This window comes from Equus przewalskii, chromosome 26 (genome assembly GCF_037783145.1).
Source record: "Equus przewalskii isolate Varuska chromosome 26, EquPr2, whole genome shotgun sequence".
Lineage (NCBI taxonomy): Eukaryota > Metazoa > Chordata > Mammalia > Perissodactyla > Equidae > Equus > Equus przewalskii.
Genome location: NC_091856.1, coordinates 38,646,392 through 38,662,557, shown reverse-complemented (window position 1 = coordinate 38,662,557; position 16,166 = coordinate 38,646,392). Strand labels below are relative to the sequence as shown.

At 60.3% G+C, this 16,166-nt stretch overlaps 1 protein-coding gene across 1 annotated transcript; it reads left to right on the top strand.

Moving 5' to 3' along the window:
• Positions 1 to 1,101: 1,101 nt before the first annotated feature.
• Positions 1,102 to 15,800, top strand: LOC139079680 (endoplasmic reticulum mannosyl-oligosaccharide 1,2-alpha-mannosidase-like). Its single transcript, XM_070596016.1, is given in 14 exon segments — positions 1,102 to 1,152; positions 1,155 to 1,319; positions 1,898 to 2,006; positions 3,679 to 3,794; positions 6,814 to 6,968; positions 7,249 to 7,358; positions 8,742 to 8,927; positions 9,644 to 9,792; positions 10,133 to 10,321; positions 12,490 to 12,680; positions 13,050 to 13,170; positions 13,677 to 13,874; positions 13,946 to 14,077; positions 14,847 to 15,800. Coding segments are annotated over 14 exon segments (2,076 nt in total). The 3' UTR covers positions 15,051 to 15,800.
• Positions 15,801 to 16,166: the final 366 nt, after the last annotated feature.

Genomic DNA, 16,166 nt, shown 5'->3' with positions numbered 1-16,166 from the left:
GCCGAACCGGCTCTGGGCTGCCCAGGGATCCCCTCGTGCTCCCGTCCAGCTCTTCACCAGGGTCTCAGGGGCCCTGAGACAACCTGGTGGGTCAGGCACCCTGGGGGCGGGCCCACAACCTGCCCCTTGACCCGGTTCCGCAGGGGTGGCTCTGGCACTCTCAGCTTGAGAGCCTGGTGACTCGCCCTCCTGCACGCGCATCCTCCAGATGCCACCATTTCCCTGGTGACAGGCTGTGCAGGGAGGGACGCCTGAGGGCATCGCTGGGACTACCAGCAGAGACCTCAGAGACGACCCTAGGAGAGCAGGGGGCAGGAGAGTGGACGAGCTTCCTGGAGCAGGTTCGGACAAGCGAGGGGCTGAGCAGGGGGCGCACACGCGGGGGAGCCCTCCGGACACCCAGAAAGGCTGCAGCCGGGACGGCCGGAGGCAGCGTGTCCCCCAAAGGGCAGCGGGCATTCTGGCCTGGAGAGCCCCCGGGAGGGCCGAGTTTGGGGTCCGGCAGGGCAAGCTCCGGGCAGGCGGAGCCGGGCAGACCTCGAGCGCAGGGCCGGGGGCGCTCCGCGCGCGTGCGGATCGCAAACACCGCAGAGCCTCGTGCACCTCGAAGACGCGGGGGCGGGACGCGGCCCCGAGAGCCGCCGGCTCGGGCCCCTCAGGGGCGACAGGGCGAGTCCCGCGGGCCGCCCGCGCCGGGCTCTGCCGGCTCGCTGAGCCCAGTCGGCGCGCGGGTCCCGCAGCGGGGGCGCAGGGGCCCGGCGGGCATGGCGGCGGGGCCGGCCGGTGCTCACCGCCACAGCCCCCGGGGCGCAGCGGGGCCACCATCGAGGCCCGGGAGCCCGCGGCGATCCGAGGCCACGTCTCTCGAAGCGCAGGGAGCCGCAGGACTCAGGAGAGATACGCGCAGGCGCCAGCAGACGCCTGCGCCGTGGGGTGTGAGGTCATCGCGCAGACGCGAGAGCGCGCCGTCGCAGGAGCCGTAGGACGTATACACACAGGCAGGTCGAAGGGAGGGCGTGCGCAGGCGCAGTGGGGTTAGGAGGGCGCGGCACAAGCGCGTTGGCGGCGCAGCCCAATGGGCGGGGTGTGGACCGCACTGCGATGGCTGCCCGCGGGTGTAGGAGCGGCGGAGTCCTCGGCTCCTCTCAGAGCCCGGCCTCCTGACGCCGCCAGTAGGCGGGGTCCCCCGGGCTGCCTCCGCCGCTGTCATGTATCCGCCGCCGCCGCCGGCGCCGCCTCGGGACTTCATCTCGGTGACGCTGAGCCCGGGGCAGGGCTACGACGGCAGCAAGAGCCGGCGGCGGCGCTCCTGCTGGAGGGTGAGGGTCGGGCCGGGCCCCGTCCGTCGCGCCGCCGTCCGTCGTGCAGAAGCGCGAGCGGTCGTCCCGGGTCGGGGCTCGGAGGCCGGCCGCCGCAGCCGTCCGTCGGGGCCGAGCCCCGCGGGGAGGTCGGGGAGGGGCCGAGGGAGGCCGCCCACTGGTCTCCGCGTGGAGCGGAGCCTGAGGTCCCCGCTGTAGGGTCTCCCTCAGCACGAAGAGGAACAAGCACCACCTGTTTAACCGCGTGCGGTCCCTGGTGGTCTTGGGCCGCAGGGCGTCCACACACCGCATCTGGGCAGGTGCAAGACCCGGCCGGGTGTAAGCCAGAACGCGAGCTGTGGGACTCGTCCTCCGCCGCCCGCGCAACACGACAGAGGTGGCTTCCACGTCTGTTATTTCATCTTACGTGTGTCGTCCCAGCCCGTGGTCCCTGCTGAGAGGGAGCAAGGTTCAGAAACAAGAGAACTCGCCCCTGACCTTCTGAATTACTCGTCATCCTCGCTGAGTTTCTGGCCTTTGGAGAAAGTTCCAGTTGCATTATTTTCGGTAAAAAGTGTCCTTCTCTGTCCTTCCCTTAGAAATGGAAGCAGCTGTCGAGATTACAGCGGAACGTGATCCTCTTCCTCCTCGCGTTTCTGCTGCTCTGTGGGCTCCTGTCCTACATCAGCGTGGCTGACCAGTGGACAGGTATCAGCTACTCGTGTGCCTTAAAATGACAGGTGTGGGTCGTGGAGGGTGGACAGGCAGAAGCGGTCTTGCAGTCTGCCTTCACCCGCTCCAGGAGGCACGAATGTCAACGACTCGGCAGAAACTCAGATAGAAGGAAGCTCAGTGTTTCACCCGCCTTGCTAGGACGGGGATGTTCACTGACGTGTGACTGCTCCTGAGTGTCTGGCGTCAGTCCTGGTACCTCCCTCCTCTGCGTCTCGCAGAGAAATTCAGTCCTGACGTTGAATGCTCAGCCTAAATGCATTGGGCGAATTTCATAACGCATGTTAACGCGGGTTTGGAAAGGACCGGGCTGAGTTCTGCTGCGGATGTAGAGAATCCTGAATTTCTCTAAGATTGCTTCTTTTAGGAGGAAAGCTTAAGAGCTGCCCCAGGTCGCTCAAGTAAACGGCCTGTTTGCCACCAATTGTGCCTCCTGGAGTGGAAGATTAAGGCCAGGTATTTTGGGTTATGGCTTGGGGATAAGGACAAAACTGCCAAGTGTTTTTAAAAGCTTTGATTCTTTGGCCATTCCTTTTTTTTTTTTTTTTAACTGAGGTCCTATTGGTTTATAACGCTGTGTAATTTCAGGTGTACGTTATTATATATCAGTTTCTGTATAGCCTGCATTGTGCTCACCGCCAATAGTCTAATTTTTATGTCACCATATAAATGTGCCCCTTTGCCCCTCCCCCTTCCCCTCTGGTCACCACTGTGTGCTTTGTCCGTGTGTTAGTTTATGTTCACTTGTGAGTGAAATCATACGGTGTTTGTCTTTCTCTATCTGGCTTATATCGCTTACCATAATACCCTCAAGGTCCATCCATATTGTTGCAAATGGGGCGATTTTGGTTTTTGTTGCGGCTGATTAGTCTTCCATCCTCTATATGTAGACATCGCATCTTCATCCAGTTACCTGTAGAAGTGCACTTGGGTTGCTTCCATGTCTTGGCTATTGTGACTCATGCTGCAGTGAACAAAGGGGTGCATAGTCTCATCGTATTGTTGGTTTCATGTTCTTCGGATAGAAACACAGTTGTGGGTCAGCTGGATCGTACGGTATTTCTATTTTTGTGTTTTTGAGGAATCTTCTCACTGTTTTCCATTGTGGCTGCACCAATTTGCATTTCCACCAGCAGTGTATGAGGGTTCCCTTTTCTCCACGTCCTCTGCGACATTTGTTATTTTTTGTCTTGTTAATTATAGCCGTTCTGACAGGTGTGAGGTGATATCTCACTCTCGTTTTGATTTGCATTTCCCTAATGATTAGTGACATTGAACATCTTTTCATGTGCCTGTTGGCCATCTGTCTGTCTTCTTGGAAAAATGTCCGTTCATATCCTGTGTCCGTTTTTCCATCGGGTTGTTTGTCTTTTTGTTGTTGAGTTGTGTGAGTTCTTTATATATTTTGGAAATTAACCCCTTTTCGGATACATGATTTGCAAATACGTGCTCCCAGTTGGTGGGTTGTCTTTTCGTTTTGTTCCTGGTTTCCTTTGTCTTTGGCCATTCTTGCACAGTTAAGTGAGCGTGCTGAGGGCGCCTGCTCTCCCCCGTAGGGAATAACACCCGTCTGCGCGTGTTCTCCGCCCACTTTGAGTCTCCTCTAGGCCTGTGGCCTATGTGAGATACATGACATTCTCTTGTTTAGCCCCAGCTGGCAGGTCCGCAGAAGAGCACAAGATGAGACCAGCAAAGCCACCCGTCTTGCCAGCTCCTCAGAAGGCAGATGCTAAGGCAGAACACTTCCCGGGGGTCTTACCTCAGGTACTTTCGATAAAGCGAACGTGGAGTTGCAACCGGGGTCAGTTCCAGAAGCACTTGAAAACACGTGATGTTTCCACCAGATTGGGATGAATTCTTTGTCTTAGCGTTTGTTTGATGTTTTCACTTCACACTCGTTATCCTGGGGGGCTGGACGAGGCTTGGGGAAGGCAGGAGGGCTGTTCTCTCCTTTGTTCTTCTTGGAGCACCTGCTGTGTGCCGGATGCTGTGTCAGGTGATGAACAAACAGACCTGTCCCTTCCCTCAGAGCTGCAGGCTGGCGGGAGGGAAGGCGAGACACAGCAACAAACAGAAGCAGGCAGGTGGCCCGGGGTGCGCCTCCCACAGGGAAGAGAGCAGCCACCCGGGAGACAGGGCTGGAGCGGGTGCCGGTGAGGGAGCGCTCTCCGACCAGGGGACACTGAATCGCAGTCCAAAGGCTGAGGAGCCGCTGGCGCTGCGTAGAGTCGGGAGAGCGTGGCTGGAGGGCAATGAAACTGGCCTGGGCAGGAGGGCCTGGGCGGAGCCAGGGGCTGGGCTCAGTGCAGAGGGCCCTGTGGGTCCTCGTGGGGCGTGAGCAGCACTAGAGGCTTCAGGGGCACAGACACGGGAGGGGGCTGGGCTCAGTGCAGAGGGCCTGGGCTCAGTGCAGAGGGCCCTGTGGGTCCTTGTGGGGCATGAGCAGCACTAGAGGCTTCAGGGGCACAGACAGGGGAGGGGGCTGGGCTCAGTGCAGAGGGCCCCATGGGTCCTCGCGGGGCGTGAGGAGCACTAGAGGCTTCAGGGGCACAGACACGGGAGGGGGCTGGGCTCAGTGCAGAGGGCCCCATGGGTCCTCGCGGGGCGTGAGGAGCACTAGAGGCTTCAGGGGCACAGACACGGGAGGGGGCTGGGCTCAGTGCAGAGGGCCCTGCGGGTCCTCACGGGGCATGAGCAGCACTAGAGGCTTCAGGGGCACAGACACGGGAGAGGGCTGGGCTCAGTGCAGAGAGCCCTGCGGGTCCTCGCAGGGCGTGGGCAGCACTAGAGGCTTCAGGGGCACAGACACGGGATGGGGCTGGGCTCAGTGCAGAGGGCCCTGCCCCGGGTCCTCGTGGGGCATGAGCAGCACTAGAGGCTTCAGGGGCACAGACACGGGATGGGGCTGGGCTCAGTGCAGAGGGCCCTGCGGGTCCTCGTGGGGCATGAGCAGCACTAGAGGCTTCAGGGGCTCAGACACGGGAGGGGGCTGGGCTCAGTGCTGAGGGCCCCGTGGGTCCTCGTGGGGCGTGAGCAGCACTAGTGGCTTCAGGGGCACAGACAGGGGAGGGGGCTGGGCTCAGTGCAGAGGGCCCTGTGGGTCCTCGTGGGGGCGTGAGCAGCACTAGAGGCTTCAGGGGCACAGACACGGGAAGGCTCTGAGGTGGGATGTCTGAGATTTTCACCGTGAAGATTCTCTGGCCGCTGGGTGGAGACGTGGTGTGGAGCATCAGGAGTGGAGGCAGGAGGCAGGAGAGCTGAGCTGCCTGCACCGTGGGGAGAGTGTGCGGCTGGAGAAAGGCTGGGCAGGACTGGGCCTGCTTCAAGGGGAGGGAGGGGCCAGCAGAAGCCAAGTAGTTCCTGGCTGGGGACATGCAGGTGCTCCCTTCTGGACCTGCCCAGTTCCAGGTTCCTGGGGCCCCAAGGAGAAGTGCACGTGCCACGAGGTCAGGATCAGAGTCTGGGCACGGGAGAGGTTTGAGAGTCCACAGTAAGGGGTGTGTGTTGTCTAGAAAGGGAGGAGGAAGGGCCGGGCATGATCTGGAGGCACCCCCACCCTTACCATCTGGGCTGGGGAGGAGAAGACAGGCCGTGGAGACGAGAGGGCAGTCAGGAGGCAGCCAGAGAAGCAAGAACCATCCCCTCCCAGAGCATGCCTTTGAGAACCCAGTGCCCTCTGACCTGGGGACACTCTTGGTCGCTAGTCAGGGGATCGATGTGGGCTGAGGCGGCACCGGGGAGAGGATCCTGGGCCAGGGGCTGGCTCCACCCTGCAGGGCTGCCCTGGGGAGAGAGAGGAGCCCACTCTCCACACTGTCTCACTCTCACTCTGTGTGTAGAAAGGAGAATTTCCTCCCCTTTGGAAGGGACAAGCGTTTCTCTCGCTTCTTTGGGCCTCTCTTTTGCATATGGACTCTGAAGTGTGTGAAAGCAGAACGTGGCATGTTTCCCCAGCAAAAGGCACATTTCCACTGCGCGAAATGTCTGTAGTCCAGTCTCTGGTGTCCAGCAGGGTCTGGATGGTAAGGGGTGAAAGTGTCCGTCTCTGCTGCAAGGCTTCGGGGAAGGCTGCCCTTCTGCAGGCCCTGGGGCCTCTCTCGTGAGGACCCCAGGACTGTTCCTGAGACCTGTCTCAGCCATGGTGCTGTGGCAGGGCCACACCCCACTCTCTCTGCCAAGGGGCCCAGCTCTGAGTCGGTTGCATCTTTACAAGGAGAACGTCTTCCCGGATTATGGGGACGCTGAAAAGCAAGTCGTCCTCCTTCCCGTCCTCGTCCTCGGGAGGAGCCGTCGTCACACCCACTGTTGAGGGTGCCACCCCGTCCGGGAGAGTGCTGCACTCAACACAGCGCCTGAGCCCTGCGCTCTGTCCCTGGCCCCGGCACCCTCTGCCTCCGCTTTGTTCTGAGGATGAAGCGGGGCAGTGCCAGGGCAACAGTGTTCTTTGAGGATGTGGTTCTAAGCCTTTCTTGCTACCCCTAGGGTCTGTGACAGCCTGGAAATATGCCGGGCCAGGGGCTGAACCCGCTGTCGAGGGCTGCGCTGACCCGTCGGCAGAGTCTCCAGCAGGGTGGTCAGGGCCAGGAGAGCGTGCAGAAGGACCTGCCTCCCGAGTCTGCATTCGTGATGACAAATGAAAACAGTTTCCTTTGGGGCTGTGCTCCTCGGCCCGTCCACCGCGCCCGTGGGGTTGGGTTTGACTGGGAGAGTGTCCCAGAGGGAAAAGGAACAGCGGCTCCTAGGCTCGCAGTTACTTTCACAAGTGACTCTCACTTTTGTCTAGAAGCCTCCACGGCATTTCCGACGGGGACCACCCAACCTGCAGATTAGAGCCCCCGATAAAGGCTCGAAGGACATGAGGCAGGGTGACACGCAGAGGAGGGAAGAGGCTGAAGGTGGCGCTCGCCAGAAAGAAAACGCCCAGAGAACGATCGTCAGGTACAAGGAGCACCAGAGATGGGTCTGAACGTGCGGAAACGCTGCGGCTGGTCCATTTGGTGTTTCCTTTTCTGAAAAACAAAGATAAAAAACCAGCATAACGTCTGCAGGATATTCTCCTTGCGAAGCAGACACTGTGCGCCCCATCGTGAGGGCAGGGCCCTGCCTTCTTAAAGTCCTCCCGCGTGGAAGGTGGGGCTGAGCACAGTGGGGCGGTGACCCCGGGGCGTTTGCATCTGTGCCCTGCGCTGGCTGACTGCTCTTCCTTCCCTCCCTGCAGCTGGAGGGGAGCAGTGATTGAGCCTGAGCAGGGCACCGAAGCCCCCTCCAGAAAGGCAGACGCCCCCACCGGGCCTGCCTTGCAGGCCACCAGGATTCAGAATCAACCAGGTAAGGCCCCACCTGTGCCCTCCCAGCCTCATCTGGGCCTTCTGAGGGAAAGGGCATGTGGACAGGCAGATGGGCGTCCAGGGTATGTGGTGGAGCACTGCTGTCCCTTCACGTGCTGGTCATCCCTCCTCACCCAGGTGGGCCCAGGTCCTTGGGGTCACACGCTCTTTAGAGCTCTGGCGCCCACCTGTGGCTCCTTGATGGCCCGTGGTCCCATGCCTCAGCCCCAGGAGGAGCGCGTATTCGGGGCTCATCTCCCTGCAGTGTCTGGGCCACCAGGGGCCTGAGGATGTGCAGATAGCTGCTCCCTGGCGTCTCCACCCAGGCCTGCTGGGTTGGGCAGCTCTGTGGGTCCCTGTGTTCTGGCTCTGGTCCTTGAGGGCCTGCTGGGCACTGGCGCTTCGTAAACTGTGTGCAGCCTGTCTGCCTCATTCTGACGACGCCCTTTGAGGTAATTAGTCTCTTGGATCCCCATTCCACAGACGAGAACCGGGGTTAGGTCAGTACCTGCCCAGGCCATCTGCCTCATGTGTGGGGTCTTGTGCCAGGCCAGCTGAATCTGGGTCCCAGGCCCATGACTCTCCATCGTCCTGCTGGTGCCTCTGATGGAAGGATGAGGGAGCCCAGGGCCAGGACTTGTAGCCGGTCATGGGGGATACAGAGTGATTGTGTGCCATTCGGAACGGACGGCACAGCCGTGGCTGTCAACACGAATAGGCTTCACGCCACACTCAGAGGACGTGTGGTGTGAGGCCGTGGACACACAGGGAACCATCCACGTGGGAACCCTGTGTGTTGTATGTGGTCCTCCCATGCATGGAGAGAAGATGCCTCCCCTCGTCGTCCTGAGGGGGCTCTGGAAAGGCCAGAGAGGGGCCTTGGGTGCATCTGCTCCACGGTATTTCCTTGAAAATGCCTGGAGCTGAAGTGGCAGAACGTGGGTACCTGTGAGGTTAGGTGTTCTTGTCTGAGTCCCCAGCCCCTGTCATGTTTGACATTCCCAAACCTGGAGTGGAATGCACACGTTGCCACGGGATCCACCACACTGGTCTGCTGCCTCAAATGCCTTTTCCTGCAGAGTGCTCCCTGTGGCCCCAGAGGGTAGTACCTGCCTGGCCCCTGGTGGAGGTTGACAGGACCTGGCCAGGCATTCGAGAGTCCAAGCTGTCGTGTGCGGGCCCCGGAGGCCTCGCTGGCTTGGTGGCTGTGTCCAGCTGTGAGGGTCAGACCTTCGGCTCTGAGCCCCAACCTTCCCTGCTGTCCACTGCTGCCCGTGGCCCTGGATGGTGTCCCCCATGTCAGGGTCACTCACAGGGGCCACAGAGGGTCTCTGTTTGCGCCCTGACCGGGGCTAGTCTTCCTGACCTGCTTCCCTCCTTCCAGGCTCCCCGAACGGGCGCCAGAAGGCCGTGATAGAGGCCTTCCGCCATGCCTGGACCGGATACCGCAAGTTTGCCTGGGGCCACGACGAGCTGAAACCTGTGTCCAGGTCCTTCAGCGAGTGGTTTGGCCTCGGCCTCACTCTGATCGACGCCCTGGACACCATGTGGATTTTGAACCTGAAAAAAGGTATCTTCTCGTTGCGTCGCGTGGGCCGAGTTCTCGGTGTGTGATGCTTGTGCGGGGCAGAGAGCCGCAGCCACGAGGACCTACAGTGCTGTTTACACTACACTGACCATCGAGTGCATCTGCTGGGTGAAGGCGGTTCCTTTTTCACCTTACGTCCAGGCGCCCTGGGGACGCTCAGGACAGCTGTCCCCGACACCCCCTGCTGAGAGCTGAGCTTGGACCCCAGACAGGCGTCCAGGGGCATTTGCAGCCTATGTTTCTGCCGCAGTTGGGAGGGGCTCTATGCCGGGAGGTGACACGTGATCTGATGTAGTTGCCCCCTCCCGAATCTCTCCCCAACATCGTCCTTATCCCACACGGATTGGGTTACACTGGGATTGTGTGTCTTTAGTTATCTCTGAATTGATATTTAAACACCCATTGTAAGTTTTCTGAATAGGCTCAAGACTACCACTGAATTTCTCATGTGATCCTTTGTATGGTAGCCTTTGGTCGTTGACCTTTCGTGCTTACACTGCATGGGTTTTCCCCACCTACATGCTGGCTCCGTCTTATCTGTGGAGCTGCAGACTTCAGACTTCACACCTTACAGTAGGAAATGATGGTGAAACCCTGGAGGAGAAGGATGGACACAAGTATGCATGCAGCCCCAGAGCGGGAGGTCACATAGGAACAGCAAGACTATGTGTTCCTGACTCTGCTGTTTCATGTTATAGAGTTTGAAGAAGCCAGGACGTGGGTGTCCAAGAAGTTAGTGTTTCAGAAGGATGTTGACGTCAACCTGTTTGAGAGCACCATCCGCATCCTTGGGGGTCTTCTGAGCGCCTACCACCTGTCTGGGGACCACCTCTTCCTGGAGAAAGCGGTGAGTGTCCTTGCGCCAGGAGGGCAGCTGCCCCACAGGGAGATGAGGCTCGGGTATTAGCAGCGTGCCCTCGCTGGTGGGACCCTGGGTGGCCGTTTCCGGTTTTCTCTCCTCCAGTCCATTGGAGTGTGCTTTGTGGGCGTGAGCTGACGCAGCGCTGCCTCCCACGCTGCACCCTGCAGGAAAGTGCGCTGGGAGCCCAGTGTGCCAGCTCACTTGTGCCACCCAACTGGTGTGTCTCCACTGAATTGGATGAAAATGGGTGACGGGTTAGCACCGTGAAGCATAGACAAGGCCACTCTGACTGGGAGCGCTGATTGCTCGCTGTGTTGTGTCTCAGGAAGATTTTGGGAACCGGCTGCTGCCCGCCTTCCAAACGCCCTCCAAGATTCCATACTCTGATGTGAACATCGGCACTGGGGTTGCCCACCCGCCGCGCTGGACCTCGGACAGCACGGTGGCCGAGGTGACGAGCATTCAGCTGGAGTTCCGAGAGCTCTCCCGTCTCACGGGAGTTAAGAAGTTTCAGGTACGGAGGGGCTGGGACCTGGCTGAAGCGGGGATTCCTGTGGGAGCGCTCAGTGGCTCGTCGCGGGAAGTGCGGGTTTGTGAGGACGTTGACCCTGGGCCGCAAGACCCTGTCCTTTTCTTAAAAGCTTTTTCTTAGAGAGTCCCATTTTCTCATTGATAAGAGATGCCCAGGCATGGAAGGCATTGGCTGGAGGGTGAGCAAGTCCTCTACCCCAGCCCTGCCCTGGTGCAGTGCGTGTCCTTAGGGCCCTGACAGAGCTGACAGCTTGTCGTGCAGTGCCCTGCTTGGCCCTGAGTCCCCCGGCAGTGTGTCTGGAGCCTCCTTTGTGCCAGTGCGGGAGGCCTTCTTGCTCATGGCTGCGTGGTGTTGGATGTGTTGAGATGCTGGTGTTTTTTAGCCAGTTCTGTGCTGGTGACATTGCAGTCATCCCGCCGTTGGCCTCCCGTGGTGCTGGAACCTGGAGCAGCACCTGGAATGGGCACCTGGGCTCGGGTGGGCGTCTGTCCTCGGTGGACTGCTGGGAGTGACGTTCTGTCTTGCGAGCACCCTGTGTGTGATGTAGTGGGCATGCGCTATGTGGAGTGAAGGCGCGATCCACGTTTGTTTTCTAACTTGCTGCCCCATTGTTGAAATGTTTTCATGCCTTAACCGTGCACCCTCTTGGAAGTGTCGCTGTTCTCATGGATGAACTTCAAGTACGTGGGGGTGCTTCTGAAATGGGCGTTCCATTCCATTCTGTGTTCCTCTTTTTTTACGTTGAGGTAGAATTCACATATCAAGAAATTTGCCTTTCCACGTGTACACTGCAGCGTACTCACACGTCTGCCGACATCATCAGTCTAATTGCAGAACTGTTTCCTCACCCGAAATGAAAGCCAGAACCCATCAGCCGTCCCTCCCGTTCTCCGATGCCTCCGCCCCAGGAAACACAGTGGCCTCGTCTCTGTAGATTTCTCTATTCCGAACCTTTTGTATAAATGAAATCCTATGATGTGGGTCATTCGTTTTAAGGTACGTCCACTCTGTAGGACGTGTCATAATTTTGTTTTTACGGCCACTGTACCCCATAGCGTGCGTGAGCCACGTGTTGTCATCCAGACAGCAGCTTATGAACGCCTGGGTTGTTGTGACTCGGGGAGAGTAAGCAGAGTGCTCCTGTGCACAGGTCCTGCCAGTGCCCGAGGCTCCGCTTTTCCACAGTTTGGCGCACTTGTTATTTCTGTCCTTTCCACCATAGCCATCCTAGTGGGTGTGGAATGGCGTCTGATTTGGGCTTTGATTAAATAATGGTGAACCGTGCAGCAGCTTTCCATGTGCCAGTTGGCCGTCTGTTTACCTCTGTGTGGAAATGTGTGTTCAGGTCTGTTTATTGACTGGAGAAGCCTTCTTTCTGTTGTTGAGTTGTAATGCAAAAACTCGGCGTTTTCGCTACTTCCTCCTGAGACGTCCCCAGGCACCCACATGTTCCGGGTCTCTGCAGTAGCTGGAGGCAAAGTGGAACGAAGCAGCCAACCTCAGAGGAGCCCTCAGTGGTGGTGGACGTGTAGGGTAGAGACAGGAAATCTCGCGGGTGCAGGGTCCTGAGCACTGTGGGAAAATGTGCACAGAGCCCTGGGAGCACAGATGCGCGGTGCTGCCCGGGCCGGACAGGTGGCTCGGAGGAGCTGAGGTGGGTTGGGTCTTGAAGGACCAGTAGGAGTTCCCCAGGTGGACGAGGAGTCAGGGTGGTTGACGTCTTTAGCAGCAACCCGGGCTCGGAAGCAGACGTGCCGGCCTTCCCTCCAGGAAGGGGGAGCAGGTGGCCGTGCCTTGGCCGGTGGTCCTGAGAACAGTGGCTGTTGTTTGAGACACGGTACTCCTTTAATGAGGCTTGGGAACTGTCGGGAGAGCGAGTTCAGCCCTCTCAGGGCCAGTGGCGCCAGCCGGCCCATCGAGGTGGCCGTGTCTGAGCAGATGGACCTGGTTGCTGTGTGGTGTGGGCCATTCTTCAGAAACCCCTGCCAAGGGCAGTGCCTGAGGGATGCCGTGGGCCAGGACCGGCCTGCTCACTCCTCCACCGGGAAGCCACCCGTCATGAGGAGGGCAGGCCTCAGGCAGCCCTGCTCTGCAGCTGGCCCAGAGCTCTGCGCCCTCGCTCACCTGCACTCTCCCCATGTCTGCCCCAGGAGGCCGCAGAGGAGGTGACGAGGCACGTTCACTCCCTGTCCGGGAAGAAGGACGGGCTGGTACCCATGTTCATCAACACACACACTGGCCTCTTCACCCACACGGGAGTGTTCACCTTGGGCGCCAGGGCCGACAGCTACTACGAGTACCTGCTGAAACAGTGGATCCAGGGCGGCAAGAAGGAGACGCAGTGAGGCCTGTTCTGCTGCCTTGGGCGGGCCCCCTGAGGCTCTGCTTGTCCTGGGCTTCTGGGTGGGAACCAGCGGCCGTGCCAAGCCCGGTCTTGGACCCTCCATGGGGGAATGTATTCCTTCTCAGCACAGCCTGGAGCTCTGCAGAGGCTGGTCTCGGCTGGTTGAGAGGAACAGGCCCTCTCAAGGGCAGAAGGGCTGCCCTGCCCCAGACCTCCACCCCCAGGCTCCGTGCTGTTGCCCAGGCAGGGCCGGGCCTCGGGCCCCTAGCGTGCGGATGGCAGCTCATGGTTATGCGCCTGTTCCCGGGTAACTAGGGGCTGTGCACCCGCCTGGCCTGGGCAGACCAGACCTGCTGGTCTCCACAGGTTACTGGAAGACTACATTGCAGGCATCGAGGGCATCAAAAGGCACCTGCTGCACAAATCTGAACCCAGGAAGCTCACCTTTGTGGGGGAACTCACCCACGGCCGCTTCAGTGCCAAGATGGTGAGCATGTGTGTGGTCCAAGCAGGGCCTGGGGGGGAGCTTCGAGACACACCCGTTTGTCCTTGACGCCTGATGGCTTCATGAGTCTGGACGTGGGAGAGAACAGTGCAATTCTGGCCGTGGATGTGAGCTGGGACAGGTAGACGCTGGCTGCGTGACCTGCCTAGCCCATGGTGGCTGGAGGATCTGAGGTCTGTGACGTGCCAGGGGCCCTCCCCCAGGACCCCACCCCCAGCCCTCCTGCAGCCCCTGGTCCCTTGGTGTTTATGGAGGAGGGTGGAGGAGTGGGGACGGCCTGGGTCAGCATTTGCTCCCCGGGAGGCGGGTGTCCCTGCACCGGCCTCTCCCCTGCCCACGCTGACCCCCAGCGCTTGGCCTGTAGTTCAGTCACCAGTGGTGCTCCTGCCGTTGAGGACGTCGAGAACACCACTCAGGCCTGGTGGCTCCGGCGTTGAGCCCCGTGCAGCCTCAGGCTCAGCGGTGCTGAGGAGACCCTCTGATTTCAGGACCACCTGGTGTGCTTCCTGCCAGGCACACTGGCTCTGGGCGCCCACCACGGCCTGCCTGCCGAGCACATGGAGCTGGCCCAGGCCCTGATGGACACCTGCTACCAGATGAACCGTCAGATGGAGACAGGCCTGAGCCCCGAAATCGTGCACTTCAACCTGTACCCCCAGACGACCCAAAAGGACGTGCAGGTCAAGGTGAGCCGCGGCCGGGCTCAGCCCCGGGTGGGGACACCACGGGGGCTCACCTGCGCCTGTCTCCTCCCCAGCCGGCCGACAGGCACAACCTGTTGCGGCCCGAGACGGTGGAGAGTCTGTTCTACCTGTACCGCTTCACGGGGGACCGCAAGTACCAGGACTGGGGCTGGGAGATCCTGCAGAGCTTCAACACGTACACGCGGGTGAGCCTCGCTCGCCACCCCATCGGTGTCCCCAGCTCCCCGCTGGTCACTGGCCGGGCAGTTCCTCTAGGGATCAGGGAGGGGCATGCTTGCTGTGGCCTTGAGGTTGCCCCGCCCAGGGTCTCGAGCCCTTGGGTGTCCCTTGGTCCTGTCTCGAGGCACCAGCCTGTGTGGGGAGGGTCCCTACAGTGGCCCGATGCGCACAGAGCATGTCCCTCCTGGATCCTCTGTGGCATGGGCAGCCCTTTCCACCGGGGCATCGACTTTGGGACCACTGCTCCCCAGGAAGGGTGCCACGACCAGAACGCTGCCCCCACTGTCTCAGGCCCGGCTGCCCGTTTTAGTCAGGGCCACGGCCCAGAGAAGGTCATGCCGTGCCCAGGGCCCACCACCCACCCTGGCAGAGCCAGGGTTGACCTTTGCCCTCTGGGGTGTGAGGCAGTGGGTTCTGGACCCGTGGGGTGACCTCGGAGACTTCGCAAGGGCTCTCCCGGGTTCTAGGTGTGGCGCTTTCCATCTGGTCACTTGAGGACAGCCGTCATCTCCCAGGAGTCTCTGGGGGAAGCGCAGCTGACCTCTAGGGCAACAGGTCAGGTCCCCTGTGGACCTTGGTGTCCTCCACCGCAGACCTGCCCTGAGGCCGTGCGTGCTGCAGTGAGGTGGGGGGGGTTGTGTCTCTGGCTGGTGCCCTCCCGAGGGCTGAGCCTGGGAGTGGGGGGCGGGCTGTGCCCGCAGCCGTGACTGGGCCGCCGCCTTGGCTCTCGTGCAGGTCCCCTCGGGCGGCTTCTCTTCCATCAGCAACGTCCAGGACCCCCGCAACCCCCAGCCCAGGGACAAGATGGAGAGCTTCTTCTTGGGGGAGACACTCAAGTACCTGTATCTGCTCTTCTCCGACGACCCGGACCTGCTCAGCCTGGACACCTACGTGTTCAACACCGAGGCTCACCCCCTGCCCATCTGGGCCCCTGCCTAGGGCGGGATGGCTCCCAAGTGGGCGCTGCCCGGGGGTCTGATGCGTCCTGTCATGGAGGCCCCTGGGTAGATCCAGCCTCCTTTGACCTTGGCCATGTGGTGTCCACCCAGCTGGCTGGACGTGCTCCAGGCCTGGCTGCTGATGGAGCCCGGTGTGTGACGGGGCCGGGGTGTCTGGGGCCTCGTGAGATGCTTGGGGCAGCTGCTGGGCGCCAGGTGGTCCTCCACTGGCTCTGGACTCCTCGTCTGTGGCTCTCATCAGGACACCATCAGGAGCGAGTCTGAAGAAATCCTTGCTGTGATTCAGGTGGTAGCGTCCTTGGGGGCGGCTCCTTCCTTCTTCCTGAGGAAACTCGAATCATGACTTAAACATTCCTGAAAACTGAACGTCCTCCTGTCGGCCCATGCAAGAGCTTCTTGGGGGTCCCAGGGCCTCTGGTTGCCTTCTGTGGCTGCCGTGGGTCCTCAGTGCCCACACTGTGTTCAGAGACAAGCTGAGAGGCCAGCCAGGATGCAGCTCGGCCTTGGCATCTGAGCCTGTTGATGTGCCCTGACCCGAGGGTCTCTGGGGGGGGCATCTGTGATCTCATGGTTGTTCTGGCTCCTGGCCGGCTGTGGTGTTTACACGTTGGACTCAGGGATCCTCCCCCGACCCTGCAGGGGCTGGGAGGGCTAGTGGGCAAGTTCATCCTGCTCCCAGGCCACCCCGATAGAATGGACTTCTCAGTTGGGATAAAGTAGATTTGCTAACTGTGGTGTCTCCCATCTTTCGAAGTGAGTGTTTCCTGAAGCATATGGGTGGTACTTGGGGGAGGTGTGCCTGGGTCAGGCCTCATATCCTGTCCCCTGAGGTCAGGATTCCTGTTATCACTTGCAGGCAGGAGCCTTTGGAAGTGCTGTGGGCTTTATGGGACAGGCTCTGGTCCCTGTGGGTCCTGGAGTGATGATGAGGACGGGCGGGGGCAATGCCAGTGTGGTGGGAACAGGGAGCCACACTTGGCATCTGCTGTGCGCGCTTCTCCTCTGATGTGTGGGACACCTGCACCTCAGGGTTCCTCCTTCATGTGTGGGCTTGTCCTTTGTCCTGCCTGCAGGTTCTGTCTGTTAGGACTGACCC